Source organism: Drosophila tropicalis, unplaced genomic scaffold (assembly GCF_018151085.1).
Source record: "Drosophila tropicalis isolate 14030-0801.00 unplaced genomic scaffold, ASM1815108v1 contig_527, whole genome shotgun sequence".
Classification (NCBI taxonomy): domain Eukaryota; kingdom Metazoa; phylum Arthropoda; class Insecta; order Diptera; family Drosophilidae; genus Drosophila; species Drosophila tropicalis.
Window position 1 is genome coordinate 2,426,521 of NW_027172999.1, and position 24,647 is coordinate 2,451,167.

The 24,647-nt window shown below is 35.9% G+C and overlaps 3 protein-coding genes, 2 long non-coding RNA genes and 5 pseudogenes across 5 annotated transcripts; 5 read left to right on the top strand and 5 right to left on the bottom strand.

Moving 5' to 3' along the window:
- Positions 1-1,539: 1,539 nt before the first annotated feature.
- LOC137574971 (uncharacterized) lies at positions 1,540-2,975 on the bottom strand. Its single transcript, XR_011032095.1, has 3 exons — positions 2,815-2,975; positions 2,661-2,736; positions 1,540-2,597 (listed from the first exon to the last, which is right to left on the bottom strand). It is a non-coding gene; the product is annotated as an uncharacterized lncRNA (long non-coding RNA).
- A 1,104-nt stretch (positions 2,976-4,079) lies between these two features.
- LOC137575025 (malate dehydrogenase, cytoplasmic pseudogene) lies at positions 4,080-4,933 on the top strand (annotated as a pseudogene).
- A 14-nt stretch (positions 4,934-4,947) lies between these two features.
- On the bottom strand, positions 4,948-5,611 carry LOC137574949 (uncharacterized). The gene is made up of 2 exons (XR_011032080.1): positions 5,486-5,611; positions 4,948-5,419 (listed from the first exon to the last, which is right to left on the bottom strand). It is a non-coding gene; the product is annotated as an uncharacterized lncRNA (long non-coding RNA).
- A 1,192-nt stretch (positions 5,612-6,803) lies between these two features.
- On the top strand, positions 6,804-9,595 carry LOC137575026 (malate dehydrogenase, cytoplasmic pseudogene; annotated as a pseudogene).
- Positions 9,596-9,603: 8 nt separating this feature from the next.
- Positions 9,604-10,559, bottom strand: LOC137574948 (ubiquitin thioesterase otubain-like). The gene is made up of 2 exons (XM_068287374.1): positions 10,239-10,559; positions 9,604-10,172 (listed from the first exon to the last, which is right to left on the bottom strand). Exons 1-2 carry the CDS (start codon positions 10,542-10,544, stop codon positions 9,789-9,791), a joined length of 690 nt encoding a protein of 229 aa, XP_068143475.1. The 5' UTR covers positions 10,545-10,559; the 3' UTR covers positions 9,604-9,788.
- Positions 10,560-13,596: 3,037 nt separating this feature from the next.
- Positions 13,597-14,450, top strand: LOC137575028 (malate dehydrogenase, cytoplasmic pseudogene; annotated as a pseudogene).
- Positions 14,451-14,455: 5 nt separating this feature from the next.
- On the bottom strand, positions 14,456-16,194 carry LOC137575029 (ubiquitin thioesterase otubain-like). The gene is made up of 3 exons (XM_068287426.1): positions 16,156-16,194; positions 15,090-15,389; positions 14,456-15,023 (listed from the first exon to the last, which is right to left on the bottom strand). The coding sequence occupies exons 1-3, from the start codon at positions 16,192-16,194 to the stop codon at positions 14,607-14,609; spliced, it is 756 nt and encodes a 251-aa protein (XP_068143527.1). The 3' UTR covers positions 14,456-14,606.
- Positions 16,195-17,004: 810 nt separating this feature from the next.
- Positions 17,005-19,567, top strand: LOC137575030 (malate dehydrogenase, cytoplasmic pseudogene; annotated as a pseudogene).
- Positions 19,568-19,578: 11 nt separating this feature from the next.
- On the bottom strand, positions 19,579-21,311 carry LOC137575031 (ubiquitin thioesterase otubain-like). The gene is made up of 3 exons (XM_068287428.1): positions 21,273-21,311; positions 20,207-20,506; positions 19,579-20,140 (listed from the first exon to the last, which is right to left on the bottom strand). Exons 1-3 carry the CDS (start codon positions 21,309-21,311, stop codon positions 19,724-19,726), a joined length of 756 nt encoding a protein of 251 aa, XP_068143529.1. The 3' UTR covers positions 19,579-19,723.
- Positions 21,312-21,884: 573 nt separating this feature from the next.
- On the top strand, positions 21,885-24,646 carry LOC137575032 (malate dehydrogenase, cytoplasmic pseudogene; annotated as a pseudogene).
- The last annotated feature ends 1 nt before the right edge of the window (position 24,647 follows it).

A 24,647-nucleotide genomic window follows, 5' to 3' on the forward strand; every position in this document is an offset into this window, starting at 1 on the left:
GCTTCACATGTCCCAACTGTGAAGTCTTGACGCTTAAGGTGATCATTGCCAATGCCTTCTGATCCAGCGTCGTCCATTCGGTGTTCTCCCCCGTAGTTGGCCTTGCCAATACGCCTGACGCCACATTCCACAAATCCGCATGCACCAGCACACTTTTCATCTGGATGCACCACGAGTCATAATTACTGTCCTCGAGTTTATCAATCTGATATAACGCCGACATTATACTTGTTCATATATACTTTGTGAAAAAACCGTCTAGAACACAGCGCGAAAACTAATTTCTTCTAAAAATTACCACAGCAACCACATAGGCACGTTGCCTGGGCCCATAACCTATTGTTATAATGAAAAACAGAATGCGTGTGGTTGGTTGTGCAGTTTATTCGCGACTGACTTCTATTTGTCTCTCATCGAGTCATTGTTCTCTTTAACGCATCTCGAGAGAGAGCATACAAAGTTACATATATATATTCATGTGTGTGATCATGCATGCATTGAGTTGAGAGAGAATTATTTCAACACATTCTGTGACAGGTTGGTCGCCAATATAATTTGAAATTAATTTGACACTTTTGTTGTCATACCAGCGGCAAGTAATTAATTTTAGCGAGGTTTCTACTTTCGAATTATAGGATCCTCGAACTTCTTTCGCAAGTTCCTTTTCATTCTAAAGCACACAATTCTTAAGGCGGTTTGGGCGAATCGTTCCCGCTGCGAGGATACCTTTTTCTTTTAATGCAATCATAAGACTTACGGAAGTGTACCAGTTATCAAAGAAGAGTTTAAAGTTTTGATCTTGGGGCACATTTGATGCCAAATGAAGAACTATATCTCATGATATTCCATATACTGGTTTCGTTCTTACTACATTCCAATTGACATATATTTAACAGTGTGCCTTCGAGACTTTCACCTTTGGTAATAGCATCTTGTAAACGTTCTTCAATAAAATCTTCTAAAGTCTTTTGAGTTTCGGTATCCTCCTCATTTTTATACCCTTGCAGAGGGTATTATAAAATTGATCAGATGTTTGTAACGCACAGAAGGGGACGTTTCCGACCCCATAAAGTATATATATTCTTGATCAGCGTGAAAAGCTGAGTTGATATTGTAACATATAACCTGCTACAATTTTACTGCGAGCTGTTGGAATCTGGTAGAATCTATCAGTAGTACGCGCTGGTTTCGGCTCAATTAGTCGGTGAGGAATGGGGGATGGGGGAAATGGATAGACTACCCGCTCTACTAGTTAAAATTTTATTAATGAAATCGCGTACTGACACAATTTATCCTCGGTTTAACGCTTGGTACTGGCCACAAAAAAAAATGAGAAAAAGAAAAGAAATACCGCATTTCCTGGCGCAACTGCTGAACAAGAAGGGGTCTGATATCAGTGACGCCCAAAACAAATTCGCCCACCCTACCATGATCGCTGTATCCAAAGAAAAAAAATTACCCAGCGATCCCTATGCCAAACCAATTTTTAACCTAACTTACTTTGCATGATTCCCCCCCCTGTAAACGTCTCAGCCTAAATTCATTTCAAAAACTTATATTTAATAAAAGTAACGAATAATATAAAGCATTTCAAAAATTAAAAATTATAGATTTTGATATAAATATAGATATGTAGATATGACAATGTTTATATGAAAAGTATATTAAAATTCAAAGAAAGAAAAAGAATTCCTTTTTCTTTTGAGCATAAGTTAAACTTCTGATGACCAAAAAGACCAAAATTAAATTTTATATGTTATTCAAACGAGAGCAACGAAAACTGCTTTAACTCTCTCTTTACTTTGCTTGGTCAATCATATACCAAAAACACAAGAAAAATGACATTATAACCAAAGAGTACTCACTTAAGCATCCCACGGAGAAAGATCTTTCTAGGGAGAGAGTATGTTGTTGATTCAAGAGAGAATTAAATCATGTTAAGCTTTCGCCAGTGGCGTGCAAAAAAAAATAAAAAGGGGTGAACCAAAATTTTCACCGAAGTTTCACTCATGACCAAAAAGAAAATTACAAATGAAATTATAAAAATAGAGAAAAAAAAATTTAACAAAAAAAAAAATTAACTTGACTTTGGAGTACACAAAAGACTCAGAATTTTACAATTTAAAAGTTAGCTTTAAGGCGAAATTATTAGAGAAAAAAAAAATTAAAGGCATTTAATTATTTTCGCCCAACATTAGTTTAACCCATGCAATATTAGGGCCTGGCGAAGATATTAAGTTTCTTGGCTGAAGGCTATGCAACGACCGCCAGTAAATAAAATAACCAAAGCGAAACGCCAGCCAAGCGGCTACACATATGAAAGCTCCGCTGGCTGATAGTTATCACAAAAGAAAAGCTTTTACTTATCAGAGTTTGCTTGCAAGGTAATGGCGGGGGGGAGTCTCTCCTCTAGTCTAGAGAATCTTATACTCTTTATTTATAGTTTTACTCTCCATGCCCGTCTCAGATCTTTTCTGGCCAATACTTGCTGCTCCAGGGGCTTCGGTCCGTTTTGACAGCTTGTCCCTCATAAGCCTTTCTCTAGTCGGCTGACCGGCCTAGACCATTGCATCTAGTCTGTGAACTAGGTGCCAACTCTATATATAAAACAAAACTTTCTTACTACATACATTAGAAGGCGCATTTTTTTTACTATTTACCATTTGACTTGGCACCGGATTAAAAAGGAAATATTACTTCCTCTCGAAAATCTACTTCATCAGACTGCCCATGTGCCTAAAAGACAAACATTTTTCATAAAAATTGCTTCCTTTACTCAAACTGATATGCGCGTTTGTATAGCGCTGGACTTACATTTATTTTGAAATAAAACACTATCAATCACTGAAGGAATAAAACTGCTTCGAATTCAGCATTCAAACTTCACAATCGGACTTTTTCCGAAAAAAAATTAGTTTTCACTAGGACTTTAATTTTTGCGACCGCACTGGTTGAAGACGATTTGGAAAAGAAAAGTCATTCCCATGGGGGCCGACATACTTGGCTAAATCTCTATCCCTTAGTCCTCTTTGGACCCCTCTCTTCGCCTCGATTACCCCTAAACTTCCCTGATCCCAACTCTAGAGGAGCCTAGGGGGCGCCACAAAAAAAAAAATAATCGGATAAATAAAAAAAATTCAAAGAAAATTTTCTGAACCAAAACAAAAAAAAAATGAATCTCGAAATCGCATTTCCTATGTTTTTCAAAATTATACAATGTTAGTCTACATTCTGTTAGTTAGTACAACGCTAACTAACAATACAAGCAGTACAAGCAGTGCAAGCAGTGAACGCAGATTACTCTGCGAAACTTATATTGCCCACTTTTAGGGATAAAACGTTTATACATCGTTTTAGTTATAAAGAAGAAAAAACATTCCTACTCTTTTTATTTTTGTTTTCTTTCTAAATACAAACGGTTACAAGCGCTACTACAATATAGCCATGTTCATTTACCAATATAAAGGCAGAAATCATATATAAGACTTTCGATAATTTGCTGCACCGTTTCAGTACTGGTTTCGTTCGTACTACATTCCAATTGAATTATATTCATGTATATACATGTACTTTCAGAAAAAAAGGTCCGGTTCGGTTTGATATTAATAACCTTCAATTTGTTGCATAGTATAATAAAAAGGCTACCTGCAACACCATCGATGGAGGAAACCGAACATAGATCTTCGTATCAATAAAGGGCATACTACTCATCTTTCACGCCAACAATATAAATATTACCTCCGACTGCATATCTGATCGTACCTGCGGATAAATACATTGACGCCGCGACCACCATAGAAGATAAAATCGAGATAAAAGGTTTCATATGTTTTGAGAATTGAATAAAACGACACTTAGAATTTGGCACCATCAAAAAGAAGACGTACTTTATTTAAAACTTATTCAAAAACGAAACATACCAACTGTACTATCAAAAAAGACAGGGAGATAACTCGTGCGCTTTTTTTTTTTTTTTTTGTAGGCGGTATCAAGCTGCTGGTGAAATAGCTTACTCATTGCTGTACATGATTGCTAGAGACGAAGAGTTTGGCAAAGATTAACCTCGTGCCCTGCATTCATTGGATATACCACCTATGATTGGAGTTTTGGAAGGTATTGTGATGAATTTAAACGATTGTGCATTACCATTTTTGCGCGAAGTGTTACTTACAACAGATCCCGATGTGGGGTTTAAAGATGTCTCAGCTGCTTTTTTGGTTGGTGCTATGCCCCGCAAAGAAGGAATGGAATGAAAAGATTTGCTCTCAGCTAACGTCAAGATATTTAAAGTGCCGAACAGGCATTGGATAAAGTAGCAAAAATAGATGTCAAAGTTCTCTTCGTTGGAAATTCAGCTAACACAAATGCATTTGTCTGTGCCAACTATGTCCCGTCTATACCAAGGGAAAACTTTTCCGCCATGACGCGACTTGATCAATCTGTCTCGAATGTTAGCAACATTATAATATGGGGTAATCATTCATCCACTCAGTACCCAGATGCTGATCATGGTAACTTCTTCATAGAAGGGACACAAAAATCTGTTTCTAGAGCAATCAACGATGAGAATTACCTACGCGGTTTATTTGTTAAAAATGTTGAAAAACGAGGTGCATCTGTAGTTGCAGCTCGGAAAATGTCATCGGCCATGTCGGCTGCAAAAGCTGCTTGTGACCATATGCATGACTGGTGGAATAGGACTGCACCTGGGCAACTTGTGTCTATGGGCGTATTTTCCGATGGCAGTTACAACTCGGCTAAAAATTTAATTCTTTTCTTTCCACTAGAAATCAACAACAAGAAATGTAAGATCGTGGAAGGATTACCGCTTACCGATTTTGCCAAATCGAAATTGAAGTTGACTGCCGAGGAACTGCAAGATGAAAGAAACGAAGCTTTGTCTGTTTTGGATACAAGCGCTTCAAATTTATAATAAGCAGGTTTAGGGCATTTTACAATATTCCTGTATTTTAATAAAGCATACATAATACACATTTACATACAAAACTAAATTTAAATAATAATGGGAGTAGATTTTCGGCTCACAGTTTTTGTTTTTTGTATGTATATCAAGCTTCACGTTTAATAAACATTATATAGGGTATAATATATCATAGTGGCCTGGCCTATAAATGAAAAAAAACTTTTGGATCAGTTCCTTCGGGAAAATCGTGTGTCTTTACTGTGCCACCTTCTCCTCTATCCAAATATTCCACACGCACTCCGGCACTCAATGCCGTGCAAAGAGCAATAATATGAATATGATCCGATTCTTTGTACATTGGCTCAACTTCCTGATGTCGGAACTCTTCAATTGTTCGCCAGATCTTGAATTTTAGCTGTGAATACTTCGTCGCCATTATATTCGGCTTTAAGGCACGTTAATGGTAGCTGGTCGCTCACTAAGGGAATCACTAATCTAAAAAGCATAAAAGTTTGAAATTTATTAATTTAAATAAGTAGACACATATAGGCGTATATATACAGTGAAAGCTAGCGTTGACGGGCAGCCAACGTTTTAGTATTTTCGTGCCCCTGCGGAAACGGATTTTGAATGAATTTTATGCTCTTAGGCTGTCAGAGACTATAAATTTTACTGTACGTATGTAACATAGTTGCAAACTGAAAAATAGCACCACTTGCTAAGGTAATGTGTTCAAAAAATTTCTAATATAATCTATTTTTTAAAGATAACAATATGAATGTTTTGAATATGAAACAAAAATATTTTCCAAGTACCATTCAATAATGAACCTTAAAAATTTAGTTTAATTTAAAAATATCTCTTCCGTTTTTTCCGTGGGAATATCGTCATATTTTACAAAAATACATTAGGAAATTAAATTAGAATGTCCGAAGTGACACGACGGAAATGCCCATATATAATTCATTTATTATATACCTATATTTATTATATTATCCAACGTTTTCAAAGTTTATCAAGAAAATTCTTGAAATATTAAAAAAATACCCAAAACTAAAAATAGCACCACTTCTTAAATAATGATTAGCTATTAAAAATATAATTTATTTATAATCTCGATACTTGGTTGTATTACCTTTATCGGTAATAACCGCTGGGATTGAGTCAACCGGGTCTTGACAGCGTATGTCCAGTATTCTTCTTGTCCTGTTACACTTTCTCCAAGATATTCATATAAACATGCTAATCCATATTCGACTTGACTTACTATATTGGACCGACCATTATTACACATTGATTTTGCCATGTTTAACAATCTTCAGGCTATATTTGGAGTTAAAAACAAGTTCTGTGGACTCAGGGCATACATATGCTATAGAGCCTTTTCCATCATACATGAAAACTTTACTTTCACCAGACCATGGCAGGTTTCTCCACTTATATCTGTAGATATTTGACAAACTTTCAAATAAAAAAGGAACCTTACTTACCTTAAATGGTTTTTTCGAAGTCAAGAAGTTGAAGTCCTTTTTCTCACCGGTTGCAGCCTTAAAAAGATTAGTTTTGCTCTTTCTAATTAAGCGACCGACTTCTGCTTTAATTTTGGCTTTCGTCGATGAGTTTTAGGCTTCTGTTTGAAATTGATCCCATTTCGAATACTTTAGTTGGAACAACCAACCAATTTTTCAACTTTACGATACGCTTTTCGCTTTTCCACAGAGCACTATTTTTCCCGACGCATTATATTTAACCCTTTCAGGACTGAATTACAATGGGAAGACTAAAAAAATATTTCATTGCATATTACGATTAATATGGCCACAAATATTGACCAAAATCCATATTTTAGTCCTACGTATCCTGTTTCGTCCTCACCGAAATGTTGCCTATAGGCAACATTGGTCCTGAGTAGTAGATGTTTAAAATAATACGTATACGTAATTGATGAATTAATATTTTATTTATTTCAGTCTTTTAATTCTTAATATTTTAATACGTTTAAACTCAAGACATTTTTTCTGAGACTCTTTGGTCTTCTGCTATAATATTATATATTTATTACTTAAACTTATGTGTGGTATGACACAAAACAATTCTTTTTAGGATTTGAGCAAAGGTGAACGTCACACTTGGAACACTTTGAACGTGGGTATCCTGTATTGCACAGTCTGCACCTGCCTTTTGAACCCCATTGAATCCAATGTTCGATTTTGTCATATCTTATGTCCTAAGGTTTTTCTATAAAGTTATGATGTTTTAGATGTGTGAGTGGATAAAATTGATAAAGCGGGGGTAGATGGTGCTGGAGATGAATCGCGCGAGTCAATATTGAGCACAAGTTGTGCTGGACGACCCCTTTTTCGAGATTGAATTTGCATACTAAATCGAAGAAGTTCATTTGCAATATCCAGTTGAAATTGTATTAAAGGCATGTGACGTGTGTTATCTTTGGTGCAGTTCAAATCTCTACGATACAGAAGCCAACTATTTACCACCGCCATATTTATACACCGAAATAGCGAAATAGTGAAAGAGCTGTGATTAATTTCATAAAGTTCTAATAACATATCTGAAAGATCAACCCCGCCCATATACTTATTGTAGCATTCTACAACGAGTAGCACTTGTACGGCACCAGCGGGTGCATTCTGTGACAGGTTGGTCGCCAATATAATTTGAAATTAATTGGACACTTTTGTTGTCATACCAGCGGCAAGTAATTAATTTTAGCGAGGTTTCTACTTTCGAATTATAGGATCCTCGACCTTCTTTCGCAAGTTCCTTTTCATTCTTAAGCACACAATTCTTAAAACGGTTTGGGCGAATCGTTCCCGCTGCGAGGATACCTTTTTCTTTTAATGCAATCATAAGACTTACGGAAGTGTACCAGTTATCAAAGAAGAGTTTAAAGTTTTGATCTTGGGGCACATTTGATGCCAAATGAAGAACTATATCTCATGATATTCCATATACTGGTTTCGTTCTTACTACATTCCAATTGACCTATATTCAACAGTGTGCCTTCGAGACTTTCACCTTTGGTAATAGCATCTTGTAAACGTTCTTCAATAAAATCTTCTAAAGTCTTTTGAGTTTCGGTATCCTCTTCATTTTTATACCCTTGCAGAGGGTATTATAAAATTGATCAGATGTTTGTAACGCACAGAAGGGGACGTTTCCGACCCCATAAAGTATATATATTCTTGATCAGCGTGAAAAGCTGAGTTGATATAGCCATGTTCATTTACCAATATAAAGGCAGAAATCATATATAAGACTGGTTTCGTTCGTACTACATTCCAATTGAATTATATTCATGTATATACATGTACTTTCAGAAAAAAAGGTCCGGTTCGGTTTGATATTAATAACCTTCAATTTGTTGCATAGTATAATAAAAAGGCTACCTGCAACACCATCGATGGAGGAAACCGAACATAGATCTTCGTATCAATAAAGGGCATACTACTCATCTTTCACGCCAACAATATAAATATTACCTCCGACTGCATATCTGATCGTACCTGCGGATAAATACATTGACGCCGCGACCACCATAGAAGATAAAATCGAGATAAAAGGTTTCATATGTTTTGAGAATTGAATAAAACGACACTTAGAATTTGGCACCATCAAAAAGAAGACGTACTTTATTTAAAACTTATTCAAAAACGAAACATACCAACTGTACTATCAAAAAAGACAGGGAGATAACTCATGCGCTGATTTTTTTTTTTTTTTTGTAGGCGGTATCAAGCTGCTGGTGAAATAGCTTACTCATTGCTGTACATGATTGCTAGAGACGAAGAGTTTGGCAAAGATTAACCTCTTACCCTGCATTCATTGGATGTACCACCTATGATTGGAGTTTTGGAAGGTGTTGTGATGAATTTAAACGATTGTGCATTACCATTTTTGCGCGAAGTGTTACTTACAACAGATCCCGATGTGGGATTTAAAGATGTCTCAGCTGCTTTTTTGGAATGGAATGAAAAGATTTGCTCTCAGCTAACGTCAAGATATTTAAAATGCCGAACAGGCATTGGATAAAGTAGCAAAAATAGATGTCAAAGTTCTTTTCGTTGGAAATTCAGCTAACACAAATGCGTTTGTCTATGCCAACTATGTCCCATCTATACCAAGGGAAAACATTTCCGCCATGACGCAACTTGATCAATCTGTCCGAATGTGAGCAACATTATAATATGGGGTAATCATTTATCCACTCAGTACCCAGATGGTGATCATGGTAACTTCTTCATAGAAGGGACACAAAAATCTGTTTCTAGAGCAATCAACGATGAGAATTACCTACGCGGTTTATTTGTTAAAAATGTTGAAAAACGAGGTGCATCTGTAGTTGCAGCTCGGAAAATGTCATCGGCCATGTCGGCTGCAAAAGCTGCTTGTGACCATATGCATGACTGGTGGAATAGGACTGCACCTGGGCAACTTGTGTCTATGGGCGTATTTTCCGATGGCAGTTACAACTCGGCTAAAAGTTTAATTCTTTTCTTTCCACTAGAAATCAACAACAAGAAATGTAAGATCGTGGAAGGATTACCGCTTACCGATTTTGCCAAATCGAAATTGAAGTTGACTGCCGAGGAACTACAAGAAGAAAGAAACGAAGCTTTGTCTGTGTTGGATACAAGCGCTTCAAATTTATAATAAGCAGGTTTAGGGCATTTTACAATATTCCTGTATTTTAATAAAGCATACATAATACACATTTACATACAAAACTAAATTTAAATAATAATGGGAGTAGATTTTCGGCTCACAGTTTTTGTTTTTTGTATGTATATCAAGCTTCACGTTTAATAAACATTATATAGGGTATAATATATCATAGTGGCCTGGCCTATAAATTAAAAAAAACTTTTGTATCAGTTCCTTCGGGAAAATCGTGTGTCTTTACTGTGCCACCTTCTCCTCTATCCAAATATTCCACACGCACTCCGGCACTCAATGCCGTGCAAAGAGCAATAATATGAATATGATCCGATTCTTTGTACATTGGCTCAACTTCCTGATGTCGGAACTCTTCAATTGTAAAACTACCTTCAATAAAATTTTGATAAAAATTTGCATCCTCTTGTAGCTGTCCTGACGTAATAAGACGCAAGTAAACCACCACATAATCTGAATAGCCCTGCTCGTTGAAAACCTTGTGAAGTTCAGCTTGTACAATATCCGAAGCCCCTGCAGAGCTTTCAGGACATACTCTTTTTACCACTTCCATAAACTGTTATTTAAATACAATGTATTAGATTTCTTGAGCATTTGACAAGTTATCAACATTTTTACTTACAGTCTCATGAAAATCTTCAAGTGTGAAACTGGGAAACCCAAGCTCAATTAACTTATCTTTAGACCCTTCAGCGAGTCTGAGAAACTCCTGATAAGCATGACTGTTGCAAGTCAAATACTCAAGATACGAGTAGGCGAACGCTCGAAAAAAACAATTACCATCTGGACGAGTTCTTCTCATATATTTATACCTTTTCGCCAGATCTTGAATTTTAGCTGTGAATACTTCGTCGCCATTATATTCGGCTTTAAGGCACGTTAATGGTAGCTGGTCGCTCACTAAGGGAATCACTAATCTAAAAAGCATAAAAGTTTGAAATTTATTAATTTAAATATGTAGACACATATAGGCGTATATATACAGTGAAAGCTAGCGTTGACGGGCAGCCAACGTTTTAGTATTTTCGTGCCCCTGCGGAAACGGATTTTGAATGAATTTTATGCTCTTAGGCTGTCAGAGACTATAAATTTTACTGTACGTATGTATGTAACATAGCTGCGAACTTAAAAATAGCACCACTTGCTAAGGTAATGTGTTCAAAAAATTTCTAATATAATCTATTTTTTAAAGATAACAATATGAATGTTTTGAATATGAAACAAAAATATTTTCCAAGTACCATTCAATAATGAACCTTAAAAATTTAGTTTAATTTAAAAATATCTCTTCCGTTTTTTCCGTGGGAATATCGTCATATTTTACAAAAATACATTAGGAAATTAAATTAGAATGTCCGAAGTGACACGACGGAAATGCCCATATATAATTCATTTATTATATACCTATATTTATTATATTATCCAACGTTTTCAAAGTTTATCAAGAAAATTCTTGAAATATTAAAAAAATACCCAAAACTAAAAATAGCACCACTTCTTAAATAATGATTAGCTATTAAAAATATAATTTATTTATAATCTCGATACTTGGTTGTATTACCTTTATCGGTAATAACCGCTGGGATTGAGTCAACCGGGTCTTGACAACGTATGTCCAGTATTCTTCTTGTCCTGTTACACTGTCTCCAAGATATTCATATAAACATGCTAATCCATATTCGACTTGACTTACTATATTGGACCGACCATTATTACACATTGATTTTGCCATGTTTAACAATCTTCAGGCTATATTTGGAGTTAAAACCAAGTTCTGTGGACTCAGGGCATACATATGCTATAGAGCCTTTTCCATCATACCTGAAAACTTTACTTTCACCAGACCATGGCAGGTTTCTCCACTTATATCTGTAGATATTTGACAAACTTTCAAACAAAAAAGGAACGTTACTTACCTTAAATGGTTTTTTCGAAGTCAAGAAGTTGAAGTCCTTTTTCTCACCGGTTGCAGCCTTAAAAAGATTAGTTTTGCTCTTTCTAATTAAGCGACCGACTTCTGCTTTAATTTTGGCTTTCGTCGAAGAGTTTTAGGCTTCTGTTTGAAATTGATCCCATTTCGAATACTTTAGTTGGAACAACCAACCAATTTTTCAACTTTACGATACGCTTTTCGCTTTTCCACAGAGCACTATTTTTCCCGACGCATTATATTTAACCCTTTCAGGACTGAATTACAATGGGAAGACTAAAAAAATATTTCATTGCATATTACGATTAAAATGGCCACAAATATTGACCAAAATCCATATTTTAGTCCTACGTATCCTGTTTCGTCCTCACCGAAATGTTGCCTATAGGCAACATTGGTCCTGAGTAGTAGATGTTTAAAATAATACGTATACGTAATTGATGAATTAATATTTTATTTATTTCAGTCTTTTAATTCTTAATATTTTAATACGTTTAAACTCAAGACATTTTTTTCTGAGACTCTTTGGTCTTCTGCTATAATATTATATATTTATTACTTAAACTTATGTGTGGGATGACACAAAACAATTCTTTTTAGGACTTGAGCAAAGGTGAACGTCACACTTGGAACACTTTGAACGTGGGTATCCTGTATTGCACAGTCTGCACCAGCCTTTTGAACCCCATTGAATCCAATGTTCGATTTTGTCATATCTTATGTCCTAAGGTTTTTCTATAAAGTTATGATGTTTTAGATGTGTGAGTGGATAAAATTGATAAAGCGGGGGTAGATGGTGCTGGAGATGAATCGCGCGAGTCAATATTGAGCACAAGTTGTGCTGGACGACCCCTTTTTCGAGATTGAATTTGCATACTAAATCGAAGAAGTTCATTTGCAATATCCAGTTGAAATTGTATTAAAGGCATGTGACAGGTGTTATCTTTGGTGCAGTTCAAATCTCTACGATACAGAAGCCAACTATTTACCACCGCCATATTTATACACCGAAATACAATGCGCATATACCACTTTTTGGAGCGGTGATTAATTTCATAAAGTTCTAATAACATATCTGAAAGATCAACCCCGCCCATATACTTATTGTAGCATTCTACAATAGCAGGACGAAGCACTTGTACGGCACCAGCGGGTGCATTCTGTGACAGGTTGGTCGCCAATATAATTTGAAATTAATTTGACACTTTTGTTGTCATACCAGCGGCAAGTAATTAATTTTAGCGAGGTTTCTACTTTCGAATTATAGGATCCTCGACCTTCTTTCGCAAGTTCCTTTTCATTCTTAAGCACACAATTCTTAAAATGGTTTGGGCGAATCGTTCCCGCTGCGAGGATACCTTTTTCTTTTAATGCAATCATAAGACTTACGGAAGTGTACCAGTTATCAAAGAAGAGTTTAAAGTTTTGATCTTGGGGCACATTTGATGCCAAATGAAGAACTATATCTCATGATATTCCATATACTGGTTTCGTTCTTACTACATTCCAATTGAATTATATTCATGTATGTATATACATGTACTTTCAGAAAAAAAGGTCCGGTTCGGTTTGATATTAATAATCAATTTGTTGCATAGTGTAATAAAAAGGCTACCTGCAACACCATCGATGGAGGAAACCGAACATAGATCTTCGTATCAATAAAGGGCATACTACTCATCTTTCACGCCAACAATATAAATATTACCTCCGACTGCATATCTGATCGTACCTGCGGATAAATACATTGACGCCGCGACCACCATAGAAGATAAAATCGAGATAAAAGGTTTCATATGTTTTGAGAATTGAATAAAACGACACTTAGAATTTGGCACCATCAAAAAGAAGACGTACTTTATTTAAAACTTATTCAAAAAAGAAACATACCAACTGTACTATCAAAGAAGACAGGGAGATAACTCATGCGCTTTTTTTTTTTTTTTTTTGTATGCGGTATCAAGCTGCTGGTGAAATAGCTTACTCATTGCTGTACATGATTGCTAGAGGCGAAGAGTTTGGCAAAGATTAACCTCTTACCCTGCATTCATTGGATGTACCACCTATGATTGGAGTTTTGGAAGGTGTTGTGATGAATTTAAACGATTGTGCATTACCATTTTTGCGCGAAGTGTTACTTACAACAGATCCCGATGTGGGATTTAAAGATGTCTCAGCTGCTTTTTTGGTTGGTGCTATGCCCCGCAAAGAAGGAATGGAATGAAAAGATTTGCTCTCAGCTAACGTCAAGATATTTAAAGTGCCGAACAGGCATTGGATAAAGTAGCAAAAATAGATGTCAAAGTTCTCTTCGTTGGAAATTCAGCTAACACAAATGCATTTGTCTGTGCCAACTATGTCCCATCTATTCCAAGGGAAAACATTTCCGCCATGACGCGACTTGATCAATCTGTCTCGAATGTGAGCAACATTATAATATGGGGTAATCATTCATCCACTCAGTACCCAGATGGTGATCATGGTAACTTCTTCATAGAAGGGACACAAAAATCTGTTTCTAGAGCAATCAACGATGAGAATTACCTACGCGGTTTATTTGTTAAAAATGTTGAAAAACGAGGTGCATCTGTAGTTGCAGCTCGGAAAATGTCATCGGCCATGTCGGCTGCAAAAGCTGCTTGTGACCATATGCATGACTGGTGGAATAGGACTGCACCTGGGCAACTTGTGTCTATGGGCGTATTTTCCGATGGCAGTTACAACTCGGCTAAAAATTTAATTCTTTTTTTTCCACTAGAAATCAACAACAAGAAATGTAAGATCGTGGAAGGATTACCGCTTACCGATTTTGCCAAATCGAAATTGAAGTTGACTGCCGAGGAACTGCAAGATGAAAGAAACGAAGCTTTGTCTGTTTTGGATACAAGCGCTTCAAATTTATAAGCAGGTTTAGGGCATTTTACAATATTCCTGTATTTTAATAAAGCATACATAATACACATTTACATACAAAACTAAATTTAAATAATAATGGGAGTAGATTTTCGGCTCACAGTTTTTGTTTTTTGTATGTATATCAAGCTTCACGTTTAATAAACATTATATAGGGTATAATATATCATAGTGGCCTGGCCTATAAATTAAAAAAACTTTTGGATCAGTTCCTTCGGGAAAATCGTGTGTCTTTACTGTGCCACCTTCTCCTCTATCCAAATATTCCACACGCACTCCGGCACTCAATGCCGTGCAAAGAGCAATAATATGAATATGATCCGATTCTTTGTACATTGGCTCAACTTCCTGATGTCGGAACTCTTCAATTGTAAAACTACCTTCAATAAAATTTTGATAAAAATTTGCATCCTCTTGTAGCTGTCCTGACGTAATAAGACGCAAGTAAACCACCACATAATCTGAATAGCCCTGCTCGTTGAAAACCTTGTGAAGTTCAGCTTGTACAATATCCGAAGCCCCTGCAGAGCTTTCAGGACATACTCTTTTTACCACTTCCATAAACTGTTATTTAAATACAATGTATTAGATTTCTTGAGCATTTGACAAGTTATCAACATTTTTACTTACAGTCTCATGAAAATCTTCAAGTGTGAAACTGGGAAACCCAAGCTCAATTAACTTATCTTTAGACCCTTCAGCGAGTCTGAGAAACTCCTGATAAGCATGACTGTTGCAAGTCAAATACTCAAGATACGAGTAGGCGAACGCTCGAAAAAAACAATTACCATCTGGACGAGTTCTTCTCATATATTTATACCTTTTCGCCAGATCTTGAATTTTAGCTGTGAATACTTCGTCGCCATTATATTCGGCTTTAAGGCACGTTAATGGTAGCTGGTCGCTCACTAAGGGCGTCGAATCACTAATCTAAAAAGCATAAAAGTTTGAAATTTATTAATTTAAATATATAGACACATATAGGCGTATATATACAGTGAAAGCTAGCGTTGACGGGCAGCCAACGTTTTAGTATTTTCGTGCCCCTGCGGAAACGGATTTTGAATGAATTTTATGCTCTTAGGCTGTCAGAGACTATAAATTTTACTGTACGTATGTATGTAATATAGCTGCGAACTTAAAAATAGCACCACTTGCTAAGGTAATGTGTTCAAAAAATTTCTAATATAATCTATTTTTTAAAGATAACAATATGAATGTTTTGAATATGAAACAAAAATATTTTCCAAGTACCATTCAATAATGAACCTTAAAAATTTAGTTTACTTTAAAAATATCTCTTCCGTTTTTTCCGTGGGAATATCGTCATATTTTACAAAAATACATTAGGAAATTAAATTAGAATGTCCGAAGTGACACGACGGAAATGCCCATATATAATTCATTTATTATTTATTATATTATCCAACGTTTTCAAAGTTTATCAAGAAAATTCTTGAAATATTAAAAAAATACCCAAAACTAAAAATAGCACCACTTCTTAAATAATGATTAGCTATTAAAAATATAATTTATTTATAATCTCGATACTTGGTTGTATTACCTTTATCGGTAATAACCGCTGGGATTGAGTCAACCGGGTCTTGACAACGTATTTCCAGTATTCTTCTTGTCCTGTTACACTGTCTCCAAGATATTCATATAAACATGCTAATCCATATTCGACTTGACTTACTATATTGGACCGACCATTATTACACATTGATTTTGCCATGTTTAACAATCTTCAGGCTATATTTGGAGTTAAAACCAAGTTCTGTGGACTCAGGGCATACATATGCTATAGAGCCTTTTCCATCATACATGAAAACTTTACTTTCACCAGACCATGGCAGGTTTCTCCACTTATATCTGTAGATATTTGACAAACTTTCAAACAAAAAAGGAACCTTACTTACCTTAAATGGTTTTTTCGAAGTCAAGAAGTTGAAGTCCTTTTTCTCACCGGTTGCAGCCTTAAAAAGATTAGTTTTGCTCTTTCTAATTAAGCGACCGACTTCTGCTTTAATTTTGGCTTTCGTCGAAGAGTTTTAGGCTTCTGTTTGAAATTGATCCCATTTCGAATACTTTAGTTGGAACAACCAACCAATTTTTCAACTTTACGATACGCTTTTCGCTTTTCCACAGAGCACTATTTTTCCCGACGCATTATATTTAACCCTTTCAGGACTGAATTACAATGGGAAGACTAAAAAAATATTTCATTGAATATTACGATTAATATGGCCAGAAATGTTGACCAAAATCCATATTTTAGTCCTACGTATCCTGCTTTGTCCTCACCGAAATGTTGCCTATAGGCAACATTGGTCCTGAGTAGTAGATGTTTAAAATAATACGTATACGTAATTGATGAATTAATATTTTATTTATTTTAGTCTTTTAATTCTTAATATTTTAATACGTTTAAACTCAAGACATTTTTTCTGAGACTCTTTGGTCTTCTGCTATAATATTATATATTTATACACAAAACAATTCTTTTTAGGACTTGAGTAAAGGTGAACGTCACACTTGGAACACTATGAACGTGGGTATCCTGTATTGCACAGTCTGCACCTGCCTTTTGAACCCCATTGAATCCAATGTTCGATTTTGTCATATCTTATGTCCTAAGGTTTTTCTATAAAGTTATGATGTTTTAGATGTGTGAGTGGATAAAATTGATAAAGCGGGGGTAGATGGTGCTGGAGATGAATCGCGCGAGTCAATATTGAGCACAAGTTGTGCTGGACGACCCCTTTTTCGAGATTGAATTTGCATACTAAATCGAAGAAGTTCATTTGCAATATCCAGTTGAAATTGTATTAAAGGCATGTGACGTGTGTTATCTTTGGTGCAGTTCAAATCTCTACGATACAGAAGCCAACTATTTACCACCGCCATATTTATACACCGAAATAGCGAAATAGTGAAAGAGCGGTGATTAATTTCATAAAGTTCTAATAACATATCTGAAAGATCAACCCCGCCCATATACTTATTGTAGCATTCTACAACAGCAGGACGAAGCACTTGTACGGCACCAGCGGGTGCATTCTGTGACAGGTTGGTCGCCAATATAATTTGAAATTAATTGGACACTTTTGTTGTCGTACCAGCGGCAAGTAATTAATTTTAGCGAGGTTTCTACTTTCGAATTATAGGATCCTCGACCTTCTTTCGCAAGTTCCTTTTCATTCTTAAGCACACAATTCTTAAAACGGTTTGGGCGAATCGTTCCCGCTGCGAGGATACCTTTTTCTTTTAATGCAATCATAAGACTTACGGAAGTGTACCAGTTATCAAAGAAGAGTTTAAAGTTTTGATCTTGGGGCACATTTGATGCCAAATGAAGAACTATATCTCATGATATTCCATATACTGGTTTCGTTCTTACTACATTCCAATTGACCTATATTCAACAGTGTGCCTTCGAGACTTTCACCTTTGGTAATAGCATCTTGTAAACGTTCTTCAATAAAATCTTCTAAAGTCTTTTGAGTTTCGGTATCCTCTTCATTTTTATACCCTTGCAGAGGGTATTAAAAAATTGATCAGATGTTTGTAACGCACAGAAGGGGACGTTTCCGACCCCATAAAGTATATATATTCTTGATCAGCGTGAAAAGCTGAGTTGATATAGCCATGTTCATTTACCAATATAAAGGCAGAAATCATATATAAGACTGGTTTCGTTCGTACTACATTCCAATTGAATTATATTCATGTATATACATGTACTTTCAGAAAAAAAGGTCCGGTTCGGTTTGATATTAATAACCTTCAATTTGTTGCATAGTATAATAAAAAGGCTACCTGCAACACCATCGATGGAGGAAACCGAACATAGATCTTCGTATCAATAAAGGGCATACTACTCATCTTTCACGCCAACAATATAAATATTACCTCCGACTGCATATCTGATCGTACCTGCGGATAAATACATTGACGCCGCGACCACCATAGAAGATAAAATCGAGATAAAAGGTTTCATATGTTTTGAGAATTGAATAAAACGACACTTAGAATTTGGCACCATCAAAAAGAAGACGTACTTTATTTAAAACTTATTCAAAAAAGAAACATACCAACTGTACTATCAAAGAAGACAGGGAGATAACTCATGCGCTGATTTTTTTTTTTTTTTTGTAGGCGGTATCAAGCTGCTGGTGAAATAGCTTACTCATTGCTGTACATGATTGCTAGAGGCGAAGAGTTTGGCAAAGATTAACCTCTTACCCTGCATTCATTGGATATACCACCTATGATTGGAGTTTTGGAAGGTGTTGTGATGAATTTAAACGATTGTGCATTACCATTTTTGCGCGAAGTGTTACTTACAACAGATCCCGATGTGGGGTTTAAAGATGTCTCAGCTGCTTTTTTGGTTGGTGTATGCCCCGCAAAGAAGGAATGGAATGAAAAGATTTGCTCTCAGCTAACGTCAAGATATTTAAAGTGCCGAACAGGCATTGGATAAAGTAGCAAAAATAGATGTCAAAGTTCTCTTCGTTGGAAATTCAGCTAACACAAATGCATTTGTCTGTGCCAACTATGTCCCATCTATTCCAAGGGAAAACATTTCCGCCATGACGCGACTTGATCAATCTGTCTCGAATGTGAGCAACATTATAATATGGGGTAATCATTTATCCACTCAGTACCCAGATGGTGATCATGGTAACTTCTTCATAGAAGGGACACAAAAATCTGTTTCTAGAGCAATCAACGATGAGAATTACCTACGCGGTTTATTTGTTAAAAATGTTGAAAAACGAGGTGCATCTGTAGTTGCAGCTCGGAAAATGTCATCGGCCATGTCGGCTGCAAAAGCTGCTTGTGACCATATGCATGACTGGTGGAATAGGACTGCACCTGGGCAACTTGTGTCTATGGGCGTATTTTCCGATGGCAGTTACAACTCGGCTAAAAATTTAATTCTTTTTTTTCCACTAGAAGTCAACAACAAGAAATGTAAGATCGTGGAAGGATTACCCCTTACCGATTTTGCCAAATCGAAATTGAAGTTGACTGCCGAGGAACTACAAGAAGAAAGAAACGAAGCTTTGTCTGTGTTGGATACAAGCGCTTCAAATTTATAAGCAGGTTTAGGGCATTTTTCAATATTCCTGTATTTTAATAAAGCATACATAATACACATTTACATACAAAACTAAATTTAAATAATAATGGGAGTAGATTTTCGGCTCACAGTTTTTGTTTTTTGTATGTATATCAAGCTTCACGTTTAATAAACATTATATAGGGTATAATATATCATAGTGGCCTGGCCTATAAATTAAAAAAACTTTTGGATCAGTTCCTTCGGGAAAATCGTGTGTCTTTACTGTGCCACCTTCTCCTCTATCCAAATATTCCACACGCACTCCGGCACTCAATGCCGTGCAAAGAGCAATAATATGAATATGATCCGATTCTTTGTACATTGGCTCAACTTCCTGATGTCGGAACTCTTCAATTGTAAAACTACCTTCAATAAAATTTTGATAAAAATTTGCATCCTCTTGTAGCTGTCCTGACGTAATAAGACGCAAGTAAACCACCACATAATCTGAATAGCCCTGCTCGTTGAAAACCTTGTGAAGTTCAGCTTGTACAATATCCGAAGCCCCTGCAGAGCTTTCAGGACATACTCTTTTTACCACTTCCATAAACTGTTATTTAAATACAATGTATTAGATTTCTTGAGCATTTGACAAGTTATCAACATTTTTACTTACAGTCTCATGAAAATCTTCAAGTGTGAAACTGGGAAACCCAAGCTCAATTAACTTATCTTTAGACCCTTCAGCGAGTCTGAGAAACTCCTGATAAGCATGACTGTTGCAAGTCAAATACTCAAGATACGAGTAGGCGAACGCTCGAAAAAAACAATTACCATCTGGACGAGTTCTTCTCATATATTTATACCTTTTCGCCAGATCTTGAATTTTAGCTGTGAATACTTCGTCGCCATTATATTCGGCTTTAAGGCACGTTAATGGTAGCTGGTCGCTCACTAAGGGCGTCGAATCACTAATCTAAAAAGCATAAAAGTTTGAAATTTATTAATTTAAATATATAGACACATATAGGCGTATATATACAGTGAAAGCTAGCGTTGACGGGCAGCCAACGTTTTAGTATTTTCGTGCCCCTGCGGAAACGGATTTTGAATGAATTTTATGCTCTTAGGCTGTCAGAGACTATAAATTTTACTGTACGTATGTATGTAATATAGCTGCGAACTTAAAAATAGCACCACTTGCTAAGGTAATGTGTTCAAAAAATTTCTAATATAATCTATTTTTTAAAGATAACAATATGAATGTTTTGAATATGAAACAAAAATATTTTCCAAGTACCATTCAATAATGAACCTTAAAAATTTAGTTTACTTTAAAAATATCTCTTCCGTTTTTTCCGTGGGAATATCGTCATATTTTACAAAAATACATTAGGAAATTAAATTAGAATGTCCGAAGTGACACGACGGAAATGCCCATATATAATTCATTTATTATTTATTATATTATCCAACGTTTTCAAAGTTTATCAAGAAAATTCTTGAAATATTAAAAAAATACCCAAAACTAAAAATAGCACCACTTCTTAAATAATGATTAGCTATTAAAAATATAATTTATTTGTAATCTCGATACTTGGTTGTATTACCTTTATCGGTAATAACCGCTGGGATTGAGTCAACCGGGTCTTGACAACGTATTTCCAGTATTCTTCTTGTCCTGTTACACTGTCTCCAAGATATTCATATAAACATGCTAATCCATATTCGACTTGACTTACTATATTGGACCGACCATTATTACACATTGATTTTGCCATGTTTAACAATCTTCAGGCTATATTTGGAGTTAAAACCAAGTTCTGTGGACTCAGGGCATACATATGCTATAGAGCCTTTTCCATCATACATGAAAACTTTACTTTCACCAGACCATGGCAGGTTTCTCCACTTATATCTGTAGATATTTGACAAACTTTCAAACAAAAAAGGAACCTTACTTACCTTAAATGGTTTTTTCGAAGTCAAGAAGTTGAAGTCCTTTTTCTCACCGGTTGCAGCCTTAAAAAGATTAGTTTTGCTCTTTCTAATTAAGCGACCGACTTCTGCTTTAATTTTGGCTTTCGTCGAAGAGTTTTAGGCTTCTGTTTGAAATTGATCCCATTTCGAATACTTCAGTTGGAATAACCAACCAATTTTTCAACTTTACGATACGCTTTTCGCTTTTCCACAGAGCACTATTTTTCCCGACGCATTATATTTAACCCTTTCAGGACTGAATTACAATGGGAAGACTAAAAAAATATTTCATTGAATATTACGATTAATATGGCCAGAAATGTTGACCAAAATCCATATTTTAGTCCTACGTATCCTGCTTTGTCCTCACCGAAATGTTGCCTATAGGCCACATTGGTCCTGAGTAGTAGATGTTTAAAATAATACGTATACGTAATTGATGAATTAATATTTTATTTATTTCAGTCGTTTAATTCTTAATATTTTAATACGTTTAAACTCAAGACATTTTTTCTGAGACTCTTTGGTCTTCTGCTATAATATTATATATTTATACACAAAACAATTCTTTTTAGGACTTGAGCAAAGGGTATCCTGTATTGCACAGTCTGCACCTGCCTTTTGAACCCCATTGAATCCAATGTTCGATTTTGTCATATCTTATGTCCTAAGGTTTTTCTATAAAGTTATGATGTTTTAGATGTGTGAGTGGATAAAATTGATAAAGCGGGGGTAGATGGTGCTGGAGATGAATCGCGCGAGTCAATATTGAGCACAAGTTGTGCTGGACGACCCCTTTTTCGAGATTGAATTTGCATACTAAATCGAAGAAGTTCATTTGCAATATCCAGTTGAAATTGTATTAAAGGCATGTGACGTGTGTTATCTTTGGTGCAGTTCAAATCTCTACGATACAGAAGCCAACTATTTACCACCGCCATATTTATACACCGAAATAGCGAAATAGTGAAAGAGCGGTGATTAATTTCATAAAGTTCTAATAACATATCTGAAAGATCAACCCCGCCCATATACTTATTGTAGCATTCTACAACAGCAGGACGAAGCACTTGTACGGCACCAGCGGGTGCATTCTGTGACAGGTTGGTCGCCAATATAATTTGAAATTAATTGGACACTTTTGTTGTCATACCAGCGGCAAGTAATTAATTTTAGCGAGGTTTCTACTTTCGAATTATAGGATCCTCGACCTTCTTTCGCAAGTTCCTTTTCATTCTTAAGCACACAATTCTTAAAACGGTTTGGGCGAATCGTTCCCGCTGCGAGGATACCTTTTTCTTTTAATGCAATCATAAGACTTACGGAAGTGTACCAGTTATCAAAGAAGAGTTTAAAGTTTTAATCTTGGGGCACATTTGATGCCAAATGAAGAATATCTCATGATATTCCATATACTGGTTTCGTTCTTACTACATTCCAATTGACCTATATTCAACAGTGTGCCTTCGAGACTTTCACCTTTGGTAATAGCATCTTGTAAACGTTCTTCAATAAAATCTTCTAAAGTCTTTTGAGTTTCGGTATCCTCTTCATTTTTATACCCTTGCAGAGGGTATTAAAAAGTTGATCAGATGTTTGTAACGCACAGAAGGGGACGTTTCCGACCCCATAAAGTATATATATTCTTGATCAGCGTGAAAAGCTGAGTTGATATAGCCATGTTCATTTACCAATATAAAGGCAGAAATCATATATAAGACTGGTTTCGTTCGTACTACATTCCAATTGAATTATATTCATGTATATACATGTACTTTCAGAAAAAAAGGTCCGGTTCGGTTTGATATTAATAACCTTCAATTTGTTGCATAGTATAATAAAAAGGCTACCTGCAACACCATCGATGGAGGAAACCGAACATAGATCTTCGTATCAATAAAGGGCATACTACTCATCTTTCACGCCAACAATATAAATATTACCTCCGACTGCATATCTGATCGTACCTGCGGATAAATACATTGACGCCGCGACCACCATAGAAGATAAAATCGAGATAAAAGGTTTCATATGTTTTGAGAATTGAATAAAACGACACTTAGAATTTGGCACCATCAAAAAGAAGACGTACTTTATTTAAAACTTATTCAAAAAAGAAACATACCAACTGTACTATCAAAGAAGACAGGGAGATAACTCATGCGCTTTTTTTTTTTTTTTTTGTAGGCGGTATCAAGCTGCTGGTGAAATAGCTTACTCATTGCTGTACATGATTGCTAGAGGCGAAGAGTTTGGCAAAGATTAACCTCTTACCCTGCATTCATTGGATATACCACCTATGATTGGAGTTTTGGAAGGTGTTGTGATGAATTTAAACGATTGTGCATTACCATTTTTGCGCGAAGTGTTACTTACAACAGATCCCGATGTGGGGTTTAAAGATGTCTCAGCTGCTTTTTTGGTTGGTGTATGCCCCGCAAAGAAGGAATGGAATGAAAAGATTTGCTCTCAGCTAACGTCAAGATATTTAAAGTGCCGAACAGGCATTGGATAAAGTAGCAAAAATAGATGTCAAAGTTCTCTTCGTTGGAAATTCAGCTAACACAAATGCATTTGTCTGTGCCAACTATGTCCCATCTATTCCAAGGGAAAACATTTCCGCCATGACGCGACTTGATCAATCTGTCTCTAATGTGAGCAACATTATAATATGGGGTAATCATTTATCCACTCAGTACCCAGATGGTGATCATGGTAACTTCTTCATAGAAGGGACACAAAAATCTGTTTCTAGAGCAATCAACGATGAGAATTACCTACGCGGTTTATTTGTTAAAAATGTTGAAAAACGAGGTGCATCTGTAGTTGCAGCTCGGAAAATGTCATCGGCCATGTCGGCTGCAAAAGCTGCTTGTGACCATATGCATGACTGGTGGAATAGGACTGCACCTGGGCAACTTGTGTCTATGGGCGTATTTTCCGATGGCAGTTACAACTCGGCTAAAAATTTAATTCTTTTTTTCCACTAGAAGTCAACAACAAGAAATGTAAGATCGTGGAAGGATTACCCCTTACCGATTTTGCCAAATCGAAATTGAAGTTGACTGCCGAGGAACTACAAGAAGAAAGAAACGAAGCTTTGTCTGTGTTGGATACAAGCGCTTCAAATTTATAAG

Bases quoted from the DNA above. Each gene is read 5' to 3' on its own strand.
- LOC137575031 (XM_068287428.1), bottom strand. From the start codon at position 21,311: ATGGCAAAATCAATGTGTAATAATGGTCGGTCCAATATA. The intron at 20,507-21,272 runs GTAAGTCAAGTC...TATGCTTTTTAG, and splicing joins ATAATGGTCGGTCCAATATA to ATTAGTGATTCGACGCCCTT. The intron at 20,141-20,206 runs GTAAGTAAAAAT...TTTAAATAACAG, and splicing joins TTGAAGATTTTCATGAGACT to TTTATGGAAGTGGTAAAAAG.
- LOC137574948 (XM_068287374.1), bottom strand. From the start codon at position 10,544: ATGCTTTTTAGATTAGTGATTCCCTTAGTGAGCGACCAGCTACCATTA. The intron at 10,173-10,238 runs GTAAGTAAAAAT...TTTAAATAACAG, and splicing joins TTGAAGATTTTCATGAGACT to TTTATGGAAGTGGTAAAAAG.
- LOC137575029 (XM_068287426.1), bottom strand. From the start codon at position 16,194: ATGGCAAAATCAATGTGTAATAATGGTCGGTCCAATATA. The intron at 15,390-16,155 runs GTAAGTCAAGTC...TATGCTTTTTAG, and splicing joins ATAATGGTCGGTCCAATATA to ATTAGTGATTCGACGCCCTT. The intron at 15,024-15,089 runs GTAAGTAAAAAT...TTTAAATAACAG, and splicing joins TTGAAGATTTTCATGAGACT to TTTATGGAAGTGGTAAAAAG.